Below are 19,524 nucleotides of genomic sequence, written 5' to 3' on the forward strand. Positions count from 1 at the left end.
GACTGAGGGCAGAAGGAGAAGAGGGCGACAGAGAATGAGACAGCTGGATGGCATCACCAATGCAATGGACATGAACTTGGGCAAACTTCAGGAGATGGTGAGGGACAGGGAGGTCTGGTGCCTTGCAGTCCATGGGGCTGCAGATACAACTGGGCAAATGGACACCAACAGTCTCTTGAGATAAAGCTGTCACAGGGAGAGTAGAAGAGGAAAAGGTTTGTAAGAACAACGGAAGCACCAAGCTCTCCCCTAGAGGCGGAGGAAGGGGGTCGGGGCTGGCCACCTGGATGAGTGCCCTCTTGAAAGGTGTGCCTTTCTGCCACCTTGTCGAGTCCACTTCTCACACGTCCCTGATCTGTAGGTCAGCAGGCACCAGCCTGGGTCCCGAGGGCCCGATCTCCTGGGTACTGGGTTCTCAGTTGCTGTGAGATGCCCAGCCCCGTTGGTGGACACTCAGGTTGACCACATGTCACTCCACGGCCACAAGCCCCAGGGAGCTTCCTCCTTGACCACAGCAATGGACCTGGACTGGAGTTGGCCTTGGGGTTGTCCACGGAAGGAAAGGTGGGAACAGGTCATGTCTTTCTCTTTTTGTTTCTTTTGGTGGCCAGCCAATGCAGCTTGCAGGATCTTAGTTCCCCAACTAAGGATAGAATCCACGCCCTCAGCAGTGAAAGTGCAGAGTCCTAACCACTCCAAGACTACTAGAGAGTTCCCAGCAGGTCATTTCTTGAGCCTGGCAGACGGCCCAGAAGTCTGATGTTGGCTGCTGAGAGGCTGCCTTCTATGGGTCAGGCTTTGATGAAGTCACCAAACATTCCTCTCTCCCTGACCTCTGGGAGCCCTGTGACCACGGCCCACATCATAAAACTTCTGGAGGTAGAGAGCTGAAGGACGGCATACCCCCTCCCCAGTCATATTCCTTTCCTGGCTAAGGACCCAAATGCCTTCCAATCAATTCATCTGCTCTCAACCCATCTACAGAAAGCATGCTGTCCTCCTTCCTGGAAACCTTCCCTGCAGATGAGGTTGAACTCATGTCCTCTGCTTCTTCCTAACCCAACATGTGAAGGCTTTTCTGTACATCTGGTGATAAGCTTCAGTGTGTTTTGCTGGACAGCTGTGTTTTTTCTTCCTTTTTTTTTTTTGGTTAAAACACACTCCCCTTCACATCCAGGATGGTTTGAGCACAGCCCTCGCTCTGTTCTCAACGTTCTGTCCCTCACAGTCTAGGAGAGAAGTAAAAAAAACTGGGGCCAGAAAGAGAGTTGGGTGGGGACCTTTAGCAGCAGTGGTCTGCAAGAAGCGGTCCAGGAGCAGGCTGCATCTTGCAAAATCTGGGTGGGTGGGCATTTGCTGATGGGTGGGAGTCATCACCTGGGAGCTGAGTCATCACCCGCATACCCCCTCTCTGTCTCTGGGGTGAGCCCTCTCTAGGGACCCCTGATCTAAAGAACGTGTTAAAGTACTAAGGTGGCCACCAGAAATATTACAGACTTAAACAACAGGAAAGTGTTTTTTTCCCAGTTGTGAAAGCGAGAAATCCAGGATCAAGGTGCTGACAGTGTGGTGTCTCCGGAGGCCTCTTTCCTTGGCGTGCACAGAGCTGCATTCTCCTGCCCTCCTGTCTCTGTATGTCCAAGCATGCCTGATGTCTTGTGTGTCCTAATTTCCTCTTTTTTTTTTTTTTTCTGTCCATGTTGCTTCGCTTCTGGGTCTTAGTTTCCAAACCAGGGATTGAACTTGGGCCCTTGGCAGTGAAAACTCTGAGCCCTAACCACTGGCCTGCCAAGGAATTCCCCTCTCTCTTTTTATATGGAGAACCATCAGATTGGACTAGGGCCCACCCTAGTGACCTCGTTTTAACTTCATCATCTCGTTAAAGGTATTATCTCCAAATATGGTTACATTCCAAAGTGTTGGGGGTTAGGAATGAATTTCTTTGACTGCACCAGGTGTTAGTTGTGGCACATGGGGTCTTCGGTCTTCCTGGCAGCATGTGGGATGTAGCTCGTTGACCGGGGACCGAAGCCCAGCCCCCTGCACTGGGTGTGCAGAGTCTTAGCCACTGGCCCCTTGTGAAAGTCCCCTCCACATATGGATTGTGCAGGACACAATGAAGCCCCAAACAGGGTTGATGGTAGGACGATTTGCCTGGCTACAAATTTGCACCCTACCTGCTCCTTAGAAATATCTGAGACCTTTAATAACGTTGACTCCCTGGTCCTGTTCCTGGAGACACTGATTCTGTGGATATGGAGTAAGATCGGCAGAATCAACCAGAACATTAGTACTTTTCAAAAGCTCTCTAGTACTCACTGTTTAATATGGACACCTTAAGCAGCCTGGGCAACACCTGGAGCTTGGGAGAAACTCAGCCTCTCAAGGCGCCACCCACAACTCTTGGACGAGAATGTGTTTTTGCACAAGACACGTAGGCAATTCCTTAGATTCACTGAGGGTTAAGAAGCACAGCCCAGGAGATTTGAAAGTGTGGCCCAAACTAAGAAGTTTGGATCCGGATCTCTGGGCTTTGCTTACACCCTAACTTCCTTCAATACGAAGGACACCCAGAAGCCCCGAGAGAGGGTGTGGGAGTCCTAGAATCTCTGGAGGGTGGTGGGGAGGATGAGCTCCCAGCTCAAGCTACAGCATCAGACCGATTGATTGAATTAGCAATAACCTGCTCCTCCCAGGGCAGGAGCTCAGTGTGTCACATGAAGGAAAAATGAATTCCTGACCCTCAACCCTCAGGGTCTCCTGAAGCAGTAGATTCTTGGGTATTTTAAACGTGTTCTTATTGCTGTTTGGGCTTCCCTTGTGGTTCAGCTGGTAAAGAATCTACCTGCAATGTGGGAGACCTGGGTTTGATCCCTGGGTTGGGAAGATCCCCTGGAGAAGGGAAAGGCTACCCACTCCAGTATTCTAGCCTGGAGGGTTCCATGCACTGTGTATTCCATGGGGACGCGAAGGGTGGGACATGGCTGAGCGACTTTCGCTTCCACTGTTGTGGTTTATTTGCTAAGTTGTGTCCGACTCTTTTGTGACCCCACAGGCAGGCTGTAGCCTGCCAGGCTCCTCTGTCCATGGGATTTCCCAGGCAAGAATACTGAAGTGGATTGCCATTTCTTCCTCCAGGGGATCTTTCCGACCCAGAGATTGAACCCAGGTCTCCTGCATTAACAGGTGGATTCTTTCCTGCTGAGCCACCAGGGATCAATGTTTCCCAAAGTATTGGAGGATTTTATACCCTGGGATACACTTCACTTCAGAATCAAGTGAGGCAAACATTGAACTTTCAGATTCCCAGGCCCCCTCCTCTGGCAATTTGAGTTTCTTAGGTGTGATATGCAGCCCTGGAATCTCTATGTTTAACAATGTCCCAGGTGATTCTGAGATTTGAGCAATCTTTAGAAGCATATGAAAGTGAAAGTGTTAGTCATCCAGGTGTGTTCGACTCTTTGCAGACCCAGGCTCCTCTGTCCATGGAATTCTCCAAGCAAGAATACTGGAGTGGATAGCCATTCCCTTCTCCAGGAGATCTTCCTGACCCAGGGATCAAACCCCGGTTTCCTGTACTGCAGGCAGATTTTTTTTACTGTCTGAGCCATCAGGGAAGCCTAGAAGCATAAATAAATAGTCAAAATTTTCCTTTCTTTCTCCTAAGTTTTTGCAAACTTTTAAAAATTGACATCCAAAATGTTTTTGTGATAAGTGTAAACACTGCAAAGGATGAAGCTTTTGGCATACAATAAAAATAAACCCTTTAAGTAAATAAAACTAGGAATTCCCTGGCAAACCAGTGGGTGGTGCTCAATGCTTTCACTCTGGTGACCTGGGTTCAGTCCCTGGTCAGGAAACTAAGATCCTGCAGGAAGTTGCATGGTGTATTCATAAATAAATAAAACTGTTAATATCATGCTTTCAAATATATCCAGAAGAATGTAAATAGCATAGAGTTTTAAAAAGTATTTATTTTTCTTTAGTTATTGGCTGCCTGGGGTCTTAGCTGTGGCATGCAGGATCCTTTGTCGGGTCCACTGCCCTCGGGCACGTGGGATCTTAGTTCCCCAACCACAGATCAAACCCACGTTCCCTGCCCTGGAAGGCAGATTCTCAACCGCTGGACCACCAGGGAGGTCCCTAGCCTTGGGTTTTGATACTCACCAACTTTGGAGAAGGACATGGCAACCGACTCCAGTAGTTTTGCATGGAGAATTCCATGGATAGAGGAGCCTGGCTGGCTACAGTCCATGGGGTCGCAAAGAGTCAGACAGGACTGAGCAACTAGGCACAGCACTCAGCATCAACCGGCTTGCTGCTAAGTCACTTCAGTCGTGTCCGACTCTGTGCGACCCCATAGACGGCAGCCCACCAGGCTCCCCCGTCCCTGGGATTCTCCAGGCAAGAACACTGGAGTGGGCTGCCATTTCCTTCTCCAATGCATGAAAGTGAAAAGTGAAAGTGAAGTCGCTCAGTCGTGTCGGACCCTCAGCGACCCCATGGACTGCAGCCTTCCAGGCTCCTCCGTCCATGGGATTTTCCAGGCAAGAGTAACCAGCTCTTTCTAATGGCCAGGTTTTTTTTTTTTTTTTTTCCCTGTTTCATTGAGATGTAATGGACATATATTGTGTAAATTTAAGGTGAACATGTCTTGATTTGATAAGAAAGGTATTTTTGATGTTATATCTGGTTACAGCACTTGAGATCACATTCATTAGTGAACTTCATTTTTGTTCTAATTCAGTGACTCTGTTACCTTATAAGGTATGGAAATACACATATTTCTTCTCTGAAACCCTCCCTCCCCTTAAGAATCTGTGTGCAGAGCGCTGTAAAGGCAGTGGGAGGGAAAGCTTGAGATATAATCTTGATGGTGCAAAGGGGAAGGAGAGAGAAGAGGGGGAGTGTGGGAGGAAGGGAGAAGGAGGGGGACCAGGGTGTGGCCTGACACACCTGACGGGGTTTAAGAACTCATGAGCCCCTGCCTAGAAAAGCTCCTGCGGTTCAGTGAGGACCCGGGAATCCAGCGGGTGCTGCACTTCAAGTGCAGATCACTTGGGAGCAAGCTTGCTTCCTGCCCCCTCACCCTGACCCTCCGCCCCCCAACCCACCCCCCTTGCCCCTGGAAGAGAACAGCGGTTTGCTGTTTGCAGCCGGAGAATTTTCTAGCACTGGAAGAGGACCCCTGCCTTTTTAGGTTCCTGACATCAGCCCAAGCTCTGTTGGAATAGCTGTGTGGACCACCTTCCGCTGCCCTTAAGCTATTGAACCGCAAGTAACTAAAGACGCAGATAAATTGGAGACAAGGTGGTGGGCCTCTAGATGCCAGAGAGGTAAGTAGGGACTCTCACCACACTGAGACCTGGAAAACAGACCCTGGGCGGGGCCCTGAAGCCCCACCCACATTCTTTCCTCTCTCTAGCAATTTGGTAGAAAGGTTTCTAGCTGAAAGATCCTATGGGGAAAAACTGGTTCAGAAACCTGATTGGAGCCCAGTTTGGATACTATGGATTGGATTATAAAGGGCTTTAAAAGGCTTGTAATCTCCTGATCCAGGCTCACTGAGAAAAGGCTTTTGGAGAGCCAGGTAGGAGTTTCATGGACACAGGAAGTGGTGCTGGTATTTCCAGAGAAATCTCTCTGGGACATGGAGACAGAGACACTCCAGCTTCACCCTTAGCTGCACGGAGTCAACTGGACTTCAGGAGCTGGTGAGCCATGGTGTTTGGAATGCTTCATGAGTCTGCAAAATTTCTCTGTAAAGGGCTAGATAGTAACCAGGCATTAAGGGCCACGCGGTCTCTGCCATTAGCAGTGTGAAACAGCCTTTAGCAGTGTGAAACAGCCTTGGGCAGCGGCAAATGATCACGGCTGTCTTCCAATAAAACTTTATTTGTGACACTGAAATTTAGATATCATGTAATTTTCACATGTCAAAATATTCCTTTGTTCCCCCCAAATTAAAAAAAAAAAGTAAAAATATTAAACGTATTTTTTAAAGTTAAAAAAAAAACTAAAACATAAAAATCATTCTTAGCTTGCTTGTTAGGAGAAAAAAACAGCAGGCAAGCCAATTTGTCAATCCCTGTCTAAACCATTTGCCTATATGATGCAGCTAGCAACCTATTAGTGACTTGTGACATGAATTTAGTAGGCTGGATTCTGCTTATGAAAAATAGAAATTTCCATTAAATCTCAGATGACATCACTGTAAGATACAACATTATTCCCTTTTTTTTTGGCCACACCCTGTGGCATGTGGGATATAGGTCCCCGACCAGGGATTGAACCCATGCCCCCTGGAGTGGAAGTGAGGAGTCTTAAATATTGGATCACCAGGGAAGTCCCACAGCATTATTTTTCATACCACTATAAAATTATACATATATTTATATACATATGTATGCATGTGTCCTCAGTTGCTTCAGTCATGTTTGACTCTTTGCAACCCTCTGGACTGTAGCCCACCAGGCTGCTCTGTGAATAGGAGTCTTGAGGCAGGAATACTGCAGTGGCTTGCCATGCCTTCCTCCAGGGGGTCTTCCTGACCCAGAGATGGAACCTGCGTCTCTTACGTCTTCTGCATTGGCAGGAGGGTCCTTTACCGCTAGGGCCACCATTCACACACAGCCAAACAAACTATCATATGCTACTGATGAAGTGTGATCTGGTATCAGAAATGGTCACAGGTAAACTTTAGAATGTCCCTTAATGTCAATGAAATGTGTTAATGGCACGGAAGCTATCAACAAATGTATTAAATGGAGACAAACTGTGTTACAAACCTTTTATTTCAATGAGCACCCCCGCCCCTGTCTGCATCCAGCTACATGCTGGCTGACTTTCTCCCTTGCATGATAGTTTTAAATCATTAAGATTTGGATTTCATTAAATGCTTGGAGAAATTGCTTCTCAGCCTTCTGGCTAAGATCAAGTGTAAGTACCTGGGGAGCCAGGAATTAGTGGGTCGAGCCTGTGGTCCAGATAAATGATTGTATTAGTGACAGTTACCGTTTATTTATGCAGCACACATGTAGCGCAGACAGATGCCACACGTTGTCTTAGAAACAAAAATACAGCAGCCCAAGAGCTCTGGAGGTGAATATGGCACGTGAGCTGGGGGAGGCTATGATTTCCGACATCATGGTCAGGGAAGCCTGGCAGAGAAACTGTGGACCGAGGCAGGTCAGGAGCGGGGCGGCGGTGCTTAGACAGCGTCCAAGGCAAGGGGAGCAGCAGCAGTCCTGGGAAGGCCCCGTCCCCTCTCCTCGGTGCCCTTGCGGGACTGGGTCCAGGAACCCTTCACCCGCAGTTACCAAAGTCCATGGGTGCTCAAGTCCCTTATATAAAATGGTGCAGTCTTTGCATGTAACTTAAGGGGATGCTCCCGCATGCTTTAAATCATCTCCACATTCCTTATAATACCTAATACAATGTCGATGCTGTGTAAATAGTTTCGAGTACAGTGTAAATGCTATGTATATATAGTTGCCAACATGAGGCAGGTTCAAGTTTTGCGGTTAGAACTTTCTGGAATTTTTTTAAAAAATATTTTTATCCATGTATAGAGTCTGGTGCCTTCTGGACTCACAGAATGGAGGGAGTGAGGGGCACCCCCACGGGACAGCTGGGGGCTCTTTTGGACATTTTATGTTGGTCAGCATTTCTGCGTGAGATTGGAGATCTGTAAGCAAGATGGTGCCTCCCAGCTCTCCTGCAGAGTTTAAGAGGAGCGCTGGGGCCACCATGGAGAGACAAGGCAAAAGTGGCGGCTGGAGAAGGAAGTTTAACATGGTCATGTCACTTAACTGAGTTTGAGATGTTTCCTTATGTCTAAGGGTGTTAATAGGTATCTCAATGTTTCAGCTGATGATTAAATCAGGTACTAATTTTGTCTTTTGAAAGAACTATCACCACTTATCTGCAGAGAATAAGTTCCAAGACCCCCAGCGGACATCTGTAACCTCACATAGTATCAAATCCTATATACACAATGTTTTTTCTATGCAAACATATCTGTGATGCAGTTTATTTTATAAAAGCACAGTAAGAGATTGGCAACTAACTAATACTAACAGGAAAGTGAAAGTGAAGTCGCTCAGTCATATCCAACTCTTTGAGACCCCACGGATTGCAGCTTACTACGCTCCTCTGTCCATGGGATTTCCCAGGCAAGAATTCTGGAGTGGGCTACCATTTCCTTCTCCAGAGGATCTTCCCGACTCAGGGATCAAATCCAGGTCTCCCAAACTGTAGGCAGACACTTTACCATCTGAGCCACCAGGGAAGGTGTAATAATAACATAGAACAATTATAACAATATACTTTTATAAAAGTTTTGTGAATGCAGTCTCTATGTAAAAAATATTACTGTACTAATTTAGAGATTTTTTTCACCCTAACTAAGCACTGACTATGCTCTGTGGCCATAACTTTTGCAGTTTGAGGTTTGAGAGCAAAACTAACCCAGATTTCTCTTCTCTTCTTCACATTCACCACAGATCTTAGCAACCTCAGCGTACAATTTTCTCTTTTTATGTCAAATTGAGAACTTCTATCTTTGCACTTAAAGGAAGCACTCAGTGGATTCTCTCTGGCATATCTAAATCGCCAGCATCACTCCGCTTACGCTTTGGGGCCATTATTGGGTAAACTAAGGGTGACTTGGTCACAAGCCCTGTGACATCTCAACAGTCACTGTGGTAACCGAGTGGCAAACGGGTGGGGTGTGTAGGACAAAGAACGAGTCACGTTCCGGGCAGGAGGAAGCAGGATGGTGAGATTCCAATCACACTCCTCAGAATGACATGCAATTTAAAACTTACGAGTTATTTATTTCTGGAATTTCCCATTTAATCTTTTTGGTGAACAACCGAGGGTTAACTGAAACCACAGAGAGTGGCCCCTGAGATCAGAGGCGATGACCTTGTCCTGTGGTTGCCTTTAGGTGGAAAGAGCACTAGAAGAAGGGGCCACTTGAAGCCAAAAGTGATTGTAAAATGCCCCATCTCTTCCCGTGTGAGGAAGCGCAAGCACCACCACAACCTGAGCAAAAGACCAGAAGGTCCAAAACCAGAGATGAGCATGGAGACGATGCTGAGGTCATCTTTGTGGGAGTGCAGCACATCAGTGAGGATGCTGAAATCCTCTTTGTCAGAGTGATTTCAAGTTCAAAGCCAGTCATTTCTAACATTTTGAACAGTGACCAGGGACTCATCTTCAAGAAGAAAGAAGGGCCACGTGAGTCCAGACCCCTCCTGCACGTTGCAACCTGCAAATCTCAGGAGCCCAGCATCAGAGCCAGTGGCCGTCTCTCCAGCTTCTCAGTCTGAACGGGGAGGAAGAGACAGTCCTGTTATTTTCGAGCCTTCGTCTAAACCTGATTATAAAATGAGCTCTCTGCAAGCCTTGCTTCACAATTCAGAATTGCTCTCTCCGCAGTCTCACTGTCTATCTGGAGCTGTTCTCTCATTAGGAGGCAAGGATGAAAGTCCTCTTAATTCAAAGCGATGTTCCACTTCAGATGTAAATGTTAACGGTGAGAATCCCAAAAGACCTAAACTCAGCGATGGAATCCCAGGGGGACCTGCCTCCACCATGCCTCCTCCAGGAATCTCTCCTACAAAGAATACGATTATGACCTTGGAAGATCTCCCGACCTCACCGAGCCATGTTCATGGTGGGGCATCATTTTCACGGACTCACGCAAATGACCAGGCATGCTTCAGTCTTATGGATCCAGAAAGAACACGTAGTTTGGAAAGGCTGGAGAAAACAGACTTTTTGACTCTAGCAAGTCAGAGCAAGACTGTTGATCCCATGAAAGGAAATCTGGTCATGTTACTCGATGACTTTTACTATGGACAGCATACAGGAGATGGGCAGCCAGAACCGAAGACTCACACAACCTTTAAATGCCTCAGCTGCTTGAGAGTTCTAAAAAATGTCAAGTTTATGACCCATGTGAGGAACCATCTGGAGCTTGAGAGGCAGAAGAGTGACGGCTGGGAAATCCACACCACCTGCCGGCTCTGCCACCGCCAGTTCCCCACCCCGTTCCAGCTGCAGTGTCACATTGAAAGTGTCCACGCTCCCCGGGAGCCCTCCGCGGTCTGTAAAATCTGTGAATTGTACTTCGAAACCGATCAGCTTCTCTTACAGCACATGAAGGACAGTCACAAACCTGGCGAAATGCCCTATGTGTGCCGCGCTTGCAATTACAGATCATCAGCCTTCGCTGACGTAGAGGCGCATTTTAGAACGTGGCATGGCAACACGAACAATTTGCTTTGTCTGCTTTGCCTCAGAATTTTCAAACTGGCGACATCCTTCGTAAATCACGCCTGGAGGCACTGGAACAAGAGGGTCTTTCCGTGTTCCAAGTGCTGGCTGCAGTTTTTGAACCTGAAAGAGAAGGCAGAGCACCAGGCCAAGCATCATCAGTCATTCAAAACGCCAGAGCAATTGCGAGGGCTGCCTCCTGAAACAGAGGTCACGATCCGAACTTCAGTTCAGCTGGGACTGAGAGAGACAGCGTCCATCACTGTGAGGAACATGGACTCCCAAGTGCCAAAGGCCACGCAGAAGCTGACTACGAACACCAAATATTCCAGACGTCTTGCAGCAGGGGATCTGGTTAAAAATCATGCTCTACCCACCTCCGGAAATTCGAAAAAGCCCTATTGAGGTTCAGCCAGCTGTACATGAAGACCCTGCCTGGCTTTTGTTCTTGTTCAGTTGCTCAGTGGTGTCTGACTCCCTGTGACTCTATGAATTCAGTACGCCAGGCTTCCCTGTCCATCACCGTCTCCTGAAGCTTGCTCAAACTCATTCCATTGGGTTGCTGATGCCATCCAACCGTCTCATCCTCTGTCACCCCTTCTGCTCCTGCCTTCAATATTTCCCAGCATCAGGGTGTTTTTTTTTTTTTTTTTTCCAATGAGTTGACTCTTCCCATCAGGTGGCCAAAGTATTGGAGTTTCGGCATCAGTTCTTCCACTGAATATTCAGGGTTGATTTCCCTTAGGATTGACTGGTTGGATCTCCTTGAAGTCCAAGGGACTCTCAAGGGTCTTCTCCATTCTCCAGCACCACAGTTCGAAAAGATCAATTCTTCAGCACTCAGCCTTCTTTGTGGTCCAGCTCTTCATCTGCATCTGACTACTGGGAAAACCATAGCTTTGACTTTATGGATATTTGTTGGCAAAGTAATGTCTCTGTCTTTTTTTTTTGTGTTTGTTGTGTCTCTGTCTTTTAATATGCTGTATAATTTTGTCACAGCTTTTCTTCCAAGGAGTGAGCATCTTTTAATTTCATGGCCTCAGTAACCATCCACAGTTATTTCAGAGCCCAAGAAAATAGTCTGGCTTTACTGTAACTGAAATTGTACTTGCTTCATCTCTCTACCATCAAGTAGCTTTGAAATCTCCATGTTCCTTCCTGGACACTCTCTGCTCCCCAAAGTAACCACTTCTCTGACCTCTAGCACCAGGGATTCATTTTTCTATGTTTCAAATTTTAAATAAATAGAATTACACAATAGACTTTTTGTTCCCCTGGTCTTGTTTTTCTTTTAAATAAGTGAGATGCATCCTTATTGCATGTAGCTGTGGAACATTCTTTTTCATTGCTGGGTAGAATTCCCTCGAATGAATGGGCATAGTCTTATATGTCCATTTTACTGTGCCTGAAATTTGAGGCTCTTATTTTGCCTTTTTGAATAAACCGCCTATGAACCTGTGTGTGTCTTTCATAGTAATTTCTCTAGGATAGCTCTATCTGTATGTCTAGATATGAGATTCTCTGATAATGCATGTGGTAATGGTTTAGTTGCTAAGTGGTATTTGACTCTTGCAACCCCATAGACGCTAGCCCACCAGGCTCCACTGTCCATGGGATTTCCCAGGCAAGAATACCACAATGGGTTGGCATTTCCTTCTCCAGGGGTTTTTCCTGACCCAAGGTTCAAACCTGGGTCTCCTGCATTGCAGGCTGATCTGTCACTGACTGAGCCATTCTAATATGCAGGTACAGTCAAATGCTTTTTCAAAGTGACTGAAGCAATGTGTATTTCCACTAACAGTATTGGCATTTCCATTTTTATCAGACCCTTGGCACTGTCAGTCTGTTTCATCATATAACTAAGCAGGACCCTGCAGGGCTTTCCCAGGGACAGACCATGTCCCCCCCACACCCCCCACCGCCCCGCCCCTGCAATGTACCCTGTCTCTCATTTGTAGGAAAACTTTAGGTCCTAGACCTTCCATGAGTTTCCAAGAACAAATTTAATTAGAAGTGAAAAACTGCAGAAACAAAAAAATCAAGCAAGACAAACAATAATTTGTTGTTGTGCAGTCGTGCTCACTCTTTGCAGCCCCATGGACTGCAGCACACCAGGCTTCTCTGTCCTTCACCATCTCCTGGAGCTTGCTCAAGCTCAAGTCCATTGAGTCTGTGATGCCATCCAACCATCTCATTCTCTGTCATCCCCTTCTCCTCCTGCCTTCAATCTTTTCCAGCATTAGGGTGTATTCTAATGAGTCGGCTGTTCCCATAAGGTGGCCAGAGTACTGGAGCTTCACTTTCAGCATCAGTCCTTCCAGTGAATATTCAGAGTTGATTTCCTATAGGACTGACTGGCTTGATTTCCCTGCAGTCCAAGGGACTCTCAAGAGTCTTCTCCAACACCACAGATCAAAAGCATCAGTTCTTTGGTGCTCAGCCTTCTTTACGGTCCAACTCTCACATCCACACACGACTAGTGGAAGAACCATAGCCTTGACTACATGGACCTTTGTTGGCAAAGTAATGTCTGTGCTTTTTCATAGGCCATCTAGGTTTGTCACAGCTTTTCTTCCAAGGAGCAAGCATCTTTTAATTTCATGGCTGCAGTCATCATTGCAGTGATTTTGGAGCTCAAGAAAATAAAGTCTGTCATTGTTTCCATTGTTTCCTCATCTATTTGCCATGAAGTGATGAGACCTTTGACTGTGTGGACAACAACAAGCTCTGGAAAATTTGGAAAGAGATGGGAATACCAGCCCACCTGACCTGCCTCCTGAGAAATCTGTATGCAGGTCAAGAGGCAACAGTTAGAACTGGACATGGAACAGACTGGTTCCAAACAGGGAAAGGAGTGCGTCAAGGCTGTATATTGTCACCCTGCTTATTTAACTTATATGCAGAGTACATCATGAATGCTGGGCTGGATTAAGCATAATCTGGAATCAAGATTCCTGGGAGAAATATCAACAACCTCAGATATGCAGATCAGTTCGATTCAGTTCAGTCACTCAGTTCTGTCCGACTCTTTGTGAACCCATGAATCGTAGCACACCAGGCCTCCCTGTCTATCACCAACTCTCAGATCTTGCTCAGACTCATGTCCATTGAGTTGGTGATGCCATCCAGCCATCTCATCCTCTGATGTTCCTTCTCCTCCTGCCCCCAATCCCTCCCAGCATCAGAGTCTTTTCCAATGAGTCAACTCTTCGCATCAGGTGGCCAGAGTATTGGAATTTCAGCTTTAGCATCAGTCCTTCCAAAGAACACCCAGGACTGATCTCCTTTGGAATGGACTGGTTGGATTTCCTTGAAGTCCAAGGGAGTATTGGACTCAAGAGTCTTCTCAAAGAGTCTTCTCCAACACCACTTGAAAAGCATCAATTCTTTGGCGCTCAGCTTTCTTTACAGTCCAACTCTCACATCCATACATGACCACCTATGGAAAAACCATAGCCTTGACTAGACGGATCTTTGTTGGCAAAGTAATGTGTCTGCTTTTCAATATACTATCTAGGTTGGTCATAACTTTCCTTCCAAAGAGTAAGTGTCTTTTAATTTCATGGCTGCAATCACTATCTACAGTGATTTATAACCCCCCAAAATAAAGTCTGACACTGTTTCCATTGATTCCCCATCTATATCCCATAAAGCGATGGGACCAGATGCCATGATATTCATTTTCTGAATGTTGAGTTTTAAGCCAACTTTTTCACTCTCCTCTTTCACTTTCATCAAGAGGCTTTCTGCCATAAGGGTGGTGTCATCTGCATATCTGAGGTGATTGATATTTCTCCCAGCAATCTTGATTCCAGCTTGCACTTCTTCCAGCCCAGCGTTTCTCATGACGTACTGTGCATATAAGTTAAATAAGCAGGGTGACAATATACAGCCTTGACGTACTCCTTTTCCTATTTGGACCCAGTCTGTTGTTCCATGTCCAGTTCTAACTGTTGCTTCCTGACCTGCATATAGGTTTCTCAAGAGGCAGCTCAGGTGGTCTGGTATTCCTATCTCTCTCAGAATTTTCCACAGTTGATTGTGATCCACACAGTCAAAGGCTTTGGCATAGTCAATCAAGCAGAAATAGATGTTTTTCTGGAACTCTCTTGCTTTTTCCATGATCCAGTGGATGTTGGCAATTTGATCTCTGGTTCCTCTGCCTTTTCTAAAACCAGCTTGAACATCTGGAGGTTCACGGTTCATGTATTGCTGAAGCCTGGCTTGGAGAATTTTGAGCATTACTTTACTAGCATGTGAGATGAGTGCAATTGTGCGGTAGTTTGAGCATTCTTTGGCATTGCCTTTCTTTGGGACTGGAATAAAACTGACCTTTTCCAGTCCTGTGGCCACCGCTGAGTTTTCCAAATTTCCTGGCATATTGAGTGCAGCACTTTCACAGCATCATCATTCAGGATGTGAAATAGCTTAACTGGAATTCCATCACCTCCACTAGCTTTGTTTGTAGTGATGCTTTCTAAGGCCCACTTGACTTCACATTCCAAGATGTCTGGCTCTAGATGAGTGATCACACCATCGTGATTATCCAGGTCGTGAAGATCTTTTTTGTACAGTTCTTCTGTGTATTCTTGCCACCTCTTCTTAATATCTTCTGCTTCTGTTAGGTCCAGACCATTTCTGTCCTTTATGGAGCCCATCTTTGCATGAAATGTTCCCTTGGTATCTCTAATTTTCTTGAAGAGATATCTAGTCTTTCCCATTCTGTTCTTTTCCTCTATTTCTTTGCATTGATCGCTGAAGAAGGCTTTCTGATCTCTCCTTGCTATTCTTTGGAACTCTGCATTCACATGCTTGTATCTTTCCTTTTCTCCTTTGCTTTTCGCTTCTCTTCTTTTCACAGCTATTTGTAAGGCCTCCCCAGACAGCCATTTTGCTTTTTTGCATTTCTTTTCCATAGGGATGGTCTTGATCCCTGTCTCCTGTACAATGTCACGAACCTCATTCCATAGTTCATCAGGCACTCTATCTATCAGATCTAGTCCCTTAAATCTATTTCTCACTTCCACTGTATAATCATAAGGAATTTGATTTAGGTCATACCTGAATGGTCTAGCGGTTTTCCCTATTTTCTTCCATTTAAGTATGAATTTGGCAATAAGGAGTTCGTGATCTGAGCCACAGTCAGCTCCTGGTCTTGTTTTTGTTGACTGTATAGAGCTTCTCCATCTTTGGCTGCAATGAATATAATCAATCTGATTTTGGTGTTGACCATCTGGTGATGTCCATGTATAGAGTCTTCTCTTGTGTTGTTGGAAGAGGGTGTTTGCTATGACCAGTGCGTTCTCTTGGCATAACTCTATTAGTCTTTGCCCTGCTTCATTCCGTATTCCGAGGCCAAATTTGCCTGTTACCCCAGGTGTTTCTTGACTTCCTACTTTTGCATTCCAGTCCCCTAAAATATGCAGATGATACCACCCTAATGGCAGAAAATGAAGAGCCTCTTGATGAGGGTGAAAGAGGAGAGTGAAAAGGCTGACTTAAAACTCAACATTCAAAAAACGAAGACTGCGACATCTGGTCCCATCACTTCATGGCAAACAAATGGGGAAAAAGTGAAAACAACAGCAGATTTCATTTTCCTGGGCTGTAAAATCACTGTGGACAGTGAATGTAGCCATAGAATTAAAAGAAGCATGCTCCTCGGAAGAAAAGCTATGAAAAAATCAGAGGCCTCACTCTGCTGACCAAAGTTCTTACAGTCAAAGCTATGGTGGCTCAGACAGTAAGGAATTCACTTGCAATGTGGGAGACCTGGGTTCGATCATGGGAAGGACATCCCTGTAGTCCAGTGGTAAGACTCTGTGCTCCCAAATTAGGGAGTCCTAGTTCTTTCCTGGTCGGGGTATTAGATCCCACTTACTGCAACTAAAAATACTGCATGTAACAATTAAAAATCCTGCTCCCACGTGCTACGATGAAGACTTAGGAGCCTTTGTGCTGAAGCTAAGACCAAACATAGCCAAGTAAATGAATAAATATTTGAAAGAAAGAGGGAAAAATATATGAGAATTCCCTGTTGGTTCAGCGGTTAGGACTTGATGCTTTCACTGACAATGGCCAGGGTTCAACACCTGCTTGTGGAACTAAGATCCCACAGGTTCTGTGGCATGGCCAAACAAAAACCCAGAAAGATAATTGAGGAGGAAAGAACTCCCAAAGTTTGAAAACGAAGCAATATAACTGAGAACAGGCTGAGGATAGAGTCAGGATTTCCAGGAACCCAAAGTGCAAAAGTGGCACCTCTGTAATTCACAAGTCTCTTTAATGTTGTGGTTTAGGCTCCTCCTACTCCTGCTTCTGAACCTAAATAACTTGTAGCTCCTAAGATAAATTGTTATGGAAAAAAGAAAATATTTGAACTGAATGATATTGAAAATAGCAAGTTTTTTGAGATAGAGCTAGGGCAGTTTAATGTGCTAAAGTGCATTACATTTGAAAAGAAGAAAGATTGGCAAAACAGTGATCTAAGTCAGTGCTATTCACGGAAGTTTCTGCAGCAATAGAAATTTTTAAAATTGTTACATGTATTCCCTAATAAGGACGATCAGCTTTTCACATATACAAATGCATATTTTTCTCTTCTGTGAGGTGACCTGTTTATATCCTTTATCTGTTTTTTCAGATGGAGTGTTCATCTTGTAGGAATTTTTTTTTTAAATTTTTTGCCTTGCTGTGAGGCTTAAGGGATCTTAGATCTTCAACCAGGGATGGAATCGCTGCCCCCTGCAGTGGAAGCACAAAGCCCTAACTACCAGATCACTAGGGAATTCTCAATGAAAATATTTTCTATCTCCTTGTCTAATATGCCACTTCAAAGATGTTAAAATGTAGCTAGTGTGACTGAGGTATTAAATCTTTGCGTGTGTTCAGTCACTTCAGTCCTGTCCAACTCTTTGCGACCCCATGGACTGTAGCCTGCCAGGCTCCTCTGTCCATGGGATTCTCCAGGCAATAATACTGGAGTGGGTTGCCATTTCCCTTTCCAGGGGATCTTCCCTATCCAGGGATTGAACCCGTGTCTTTTATGTCTCCTGCAATGGCAGGCAGGTTCTATACCACTAGCACCACCTGGGAAACCTATTAAATCTTTAATTTAATTTAATTTAATTAATTTACAATTAAAAGATATGGCTAGAAGAACCAGATCTTCCTTATAAATGAGTTTCAATTACTTTGTATATTCAGTAATTTGTGTATCTCTTAGATATTTTCCTCAAGATGAGAGTCCATGGCCCTCCCTAAGTGTAGGCTGGGTTTAGTGACTTGTTTCCAAAGAACAGAATATGTCAGGGGGAAAGAGATAACTTTATAGCTGAGGAAGTAATGGTAAGTTATATTGATAGTATGAATCCTTGATGGGAAGTGATGAGAAATATATATTGCCTTGGAGGTATAGTTCTAAAAATATATAAACCCCAGTGCAACCAGGAGAAACATATCAAACCCATATTGAAAGTCATTCTGCAAAATACCTGTCCCTGAAGGACTCCTGAAAATTGTCAAAAGTCATGAAAAGCAAGGAAAGTTTAAGAAACTGCTATAGACCAGAGTAAGCTAAGGAGGTATCTATAGCTTTTAGGTATATATCCTCATGCAATTTGGTATCCCATATGGGAATATGAAACTGGAAAAGAACATTTGTGGAAAAACTGGTAAAATTTAAATAAAACCTGAAACTTAGTTAAAGGGACCCTACTGAAAGATGCTGGAATAATTGTGAGGCTTAAAGGAGGTCATTTCACATACACATTTTAGACATTGCAAGTATTTTCTCTATATCACACTGACTTCATTTTGACTTCACTGGAATGGAAATCTAAAGTATGGTATACTTAACTGAATGGAAATCTTCAAATACAAAGGATCAATAATATTTAGGCTGTGTGATCTGACCATAATGCAATGGTGAGAAACTGACAAGGAAACATCCTTTAAAATGCCATTCATACATAATATATATCTCCATGGAATTTTCAGGCGAGACTACTGGAGCAGATTGCCATTATTTTCTCCAGGGGATCTTCCTGACCTGGAATCAAACCTGGGCCTCTTGTGTCTCCTGCATTGGCTGGCAAGTTCTTTACCAGTTGAGCGACTAGAGAAGCCCATATAATATGCAATCTTTGTCTTAAGAAGGGAGTATTAGGATATACTTGGAAGTGAATGATAATGAACATACTATTCAGCAAAAATTGTGGGACACAGTTAAATTTGTATGGGGAAATGATGGAAACAGTGACAGACTTTATTTTCTTGGGGTCCAAAATGATTGTGGATGGTGACTGCAGCCATGAAATTAAAAGATATTTGCCCCTTGGAAGAAAAGCTATGACAAACCTAGACAGCATAGCAGAGACATTACTTTGCTGACCAAGTTCGTCTAGTCAAAGCTATGGCTTTTCCAGCAGTCATGTATGGATGACAGTTGGATCATAAAAAAGGCTGAGTGCCAAAGAATTGATGCTTTTGAACTGTGGTGTTGGAGAAGACTCTTGAGAGTCCCTTGGACAGCAAGGAGATCAAACCAGTCAATCCTAAGGGAAATCAACTCTGAATATTCACTGGAAGGACTGATGCTGAAGCTGAAGATCCAATACTTTGGCCACCTGATGTGAAAAGCCAACTCACTGGAAAAGACCCTGATGCTGGGAATGACTGAGGGTAGGAGAAGAAGTGGGCAGCAAAGGATGAGATGGTTGGATAGCATCATCAACTCAATGGACATGGGTTTGAGCAAACTCCAGGAGATAGTGAAGGACAGGGAAGTCTGGTGTCCTGCATGCAGTCCATGGGGTCACAAAGAGTTGTACATGACTGAGAGATTGAACAACAACAAATTAAGGTAAATTTGCAGCATTACATATAAGAGAAATGAGAGTTACAAATAACTATCTCAAAAAGTTGTAAAGATGAGCAACAGAACAAATTTATAGCTATAAGAAGGAATGAAATTAATAAAGAATGAAAAATGAATATAATAGAGAAGAAAATATTGTAACAAAACCAAAACTTTCTTCCCCCATGTGACTACTGGGAGACCTCCAGCAGAACAGGGCATTTAACAAAGACTCTGTAAAGGGCCAGAAAAGAAATACTTTAGCCTTTGCGAATATGATCTTTGGCGATTAATCAAGTTTGCAGCCACAGACAATGACCAAAGGAACTGGCAAATCCCTGTTCCAACTTTAAGGACTCTGAACATTGAATTTCACACAATTT

General features: G+C 44.7%; 1 protein-coding gene and 1 gene segment (V, D, J or C); one reads left to right on the forward strand and one right to left on the reverse strand.

Annotated features, from left to right (window-relative positions):
- The window catches only part of LOC102176353, a 460,158-nt gene that overhangs the window by 158,056 nt on the left and 282,578 nt on the right, over positions 1-19,524 (reverse strand).
- On the forward strand, positions 8,963-10,717 carry LOC102175234 (zinc finger protein 280A). Its single transcript, XM_018060919.1, is given in 2 exon segments — positions 8,963-9,202; positions 9,204-10,717. Coding segments are annotated over 2 exon segments (1,686 nt in total). The 5' UTR covers positions 8,963-9,002; the 3' UTR covers positions 10,690-10,717.

The sequence above is a fragment of the Capra hircus genome, chromosome 17 (assembly GCF_001704415.2).
Source record: "Capra hircus breed San Clemente chromosome 17, ASM170441v1, whole genome shotgun sequence".
NCBI classification, from domain to species: Eukaryota; Metazoa; Chordata; class Mammalia; order Artiodactyla; family Bovidae; genus Capra; species Capra hircus.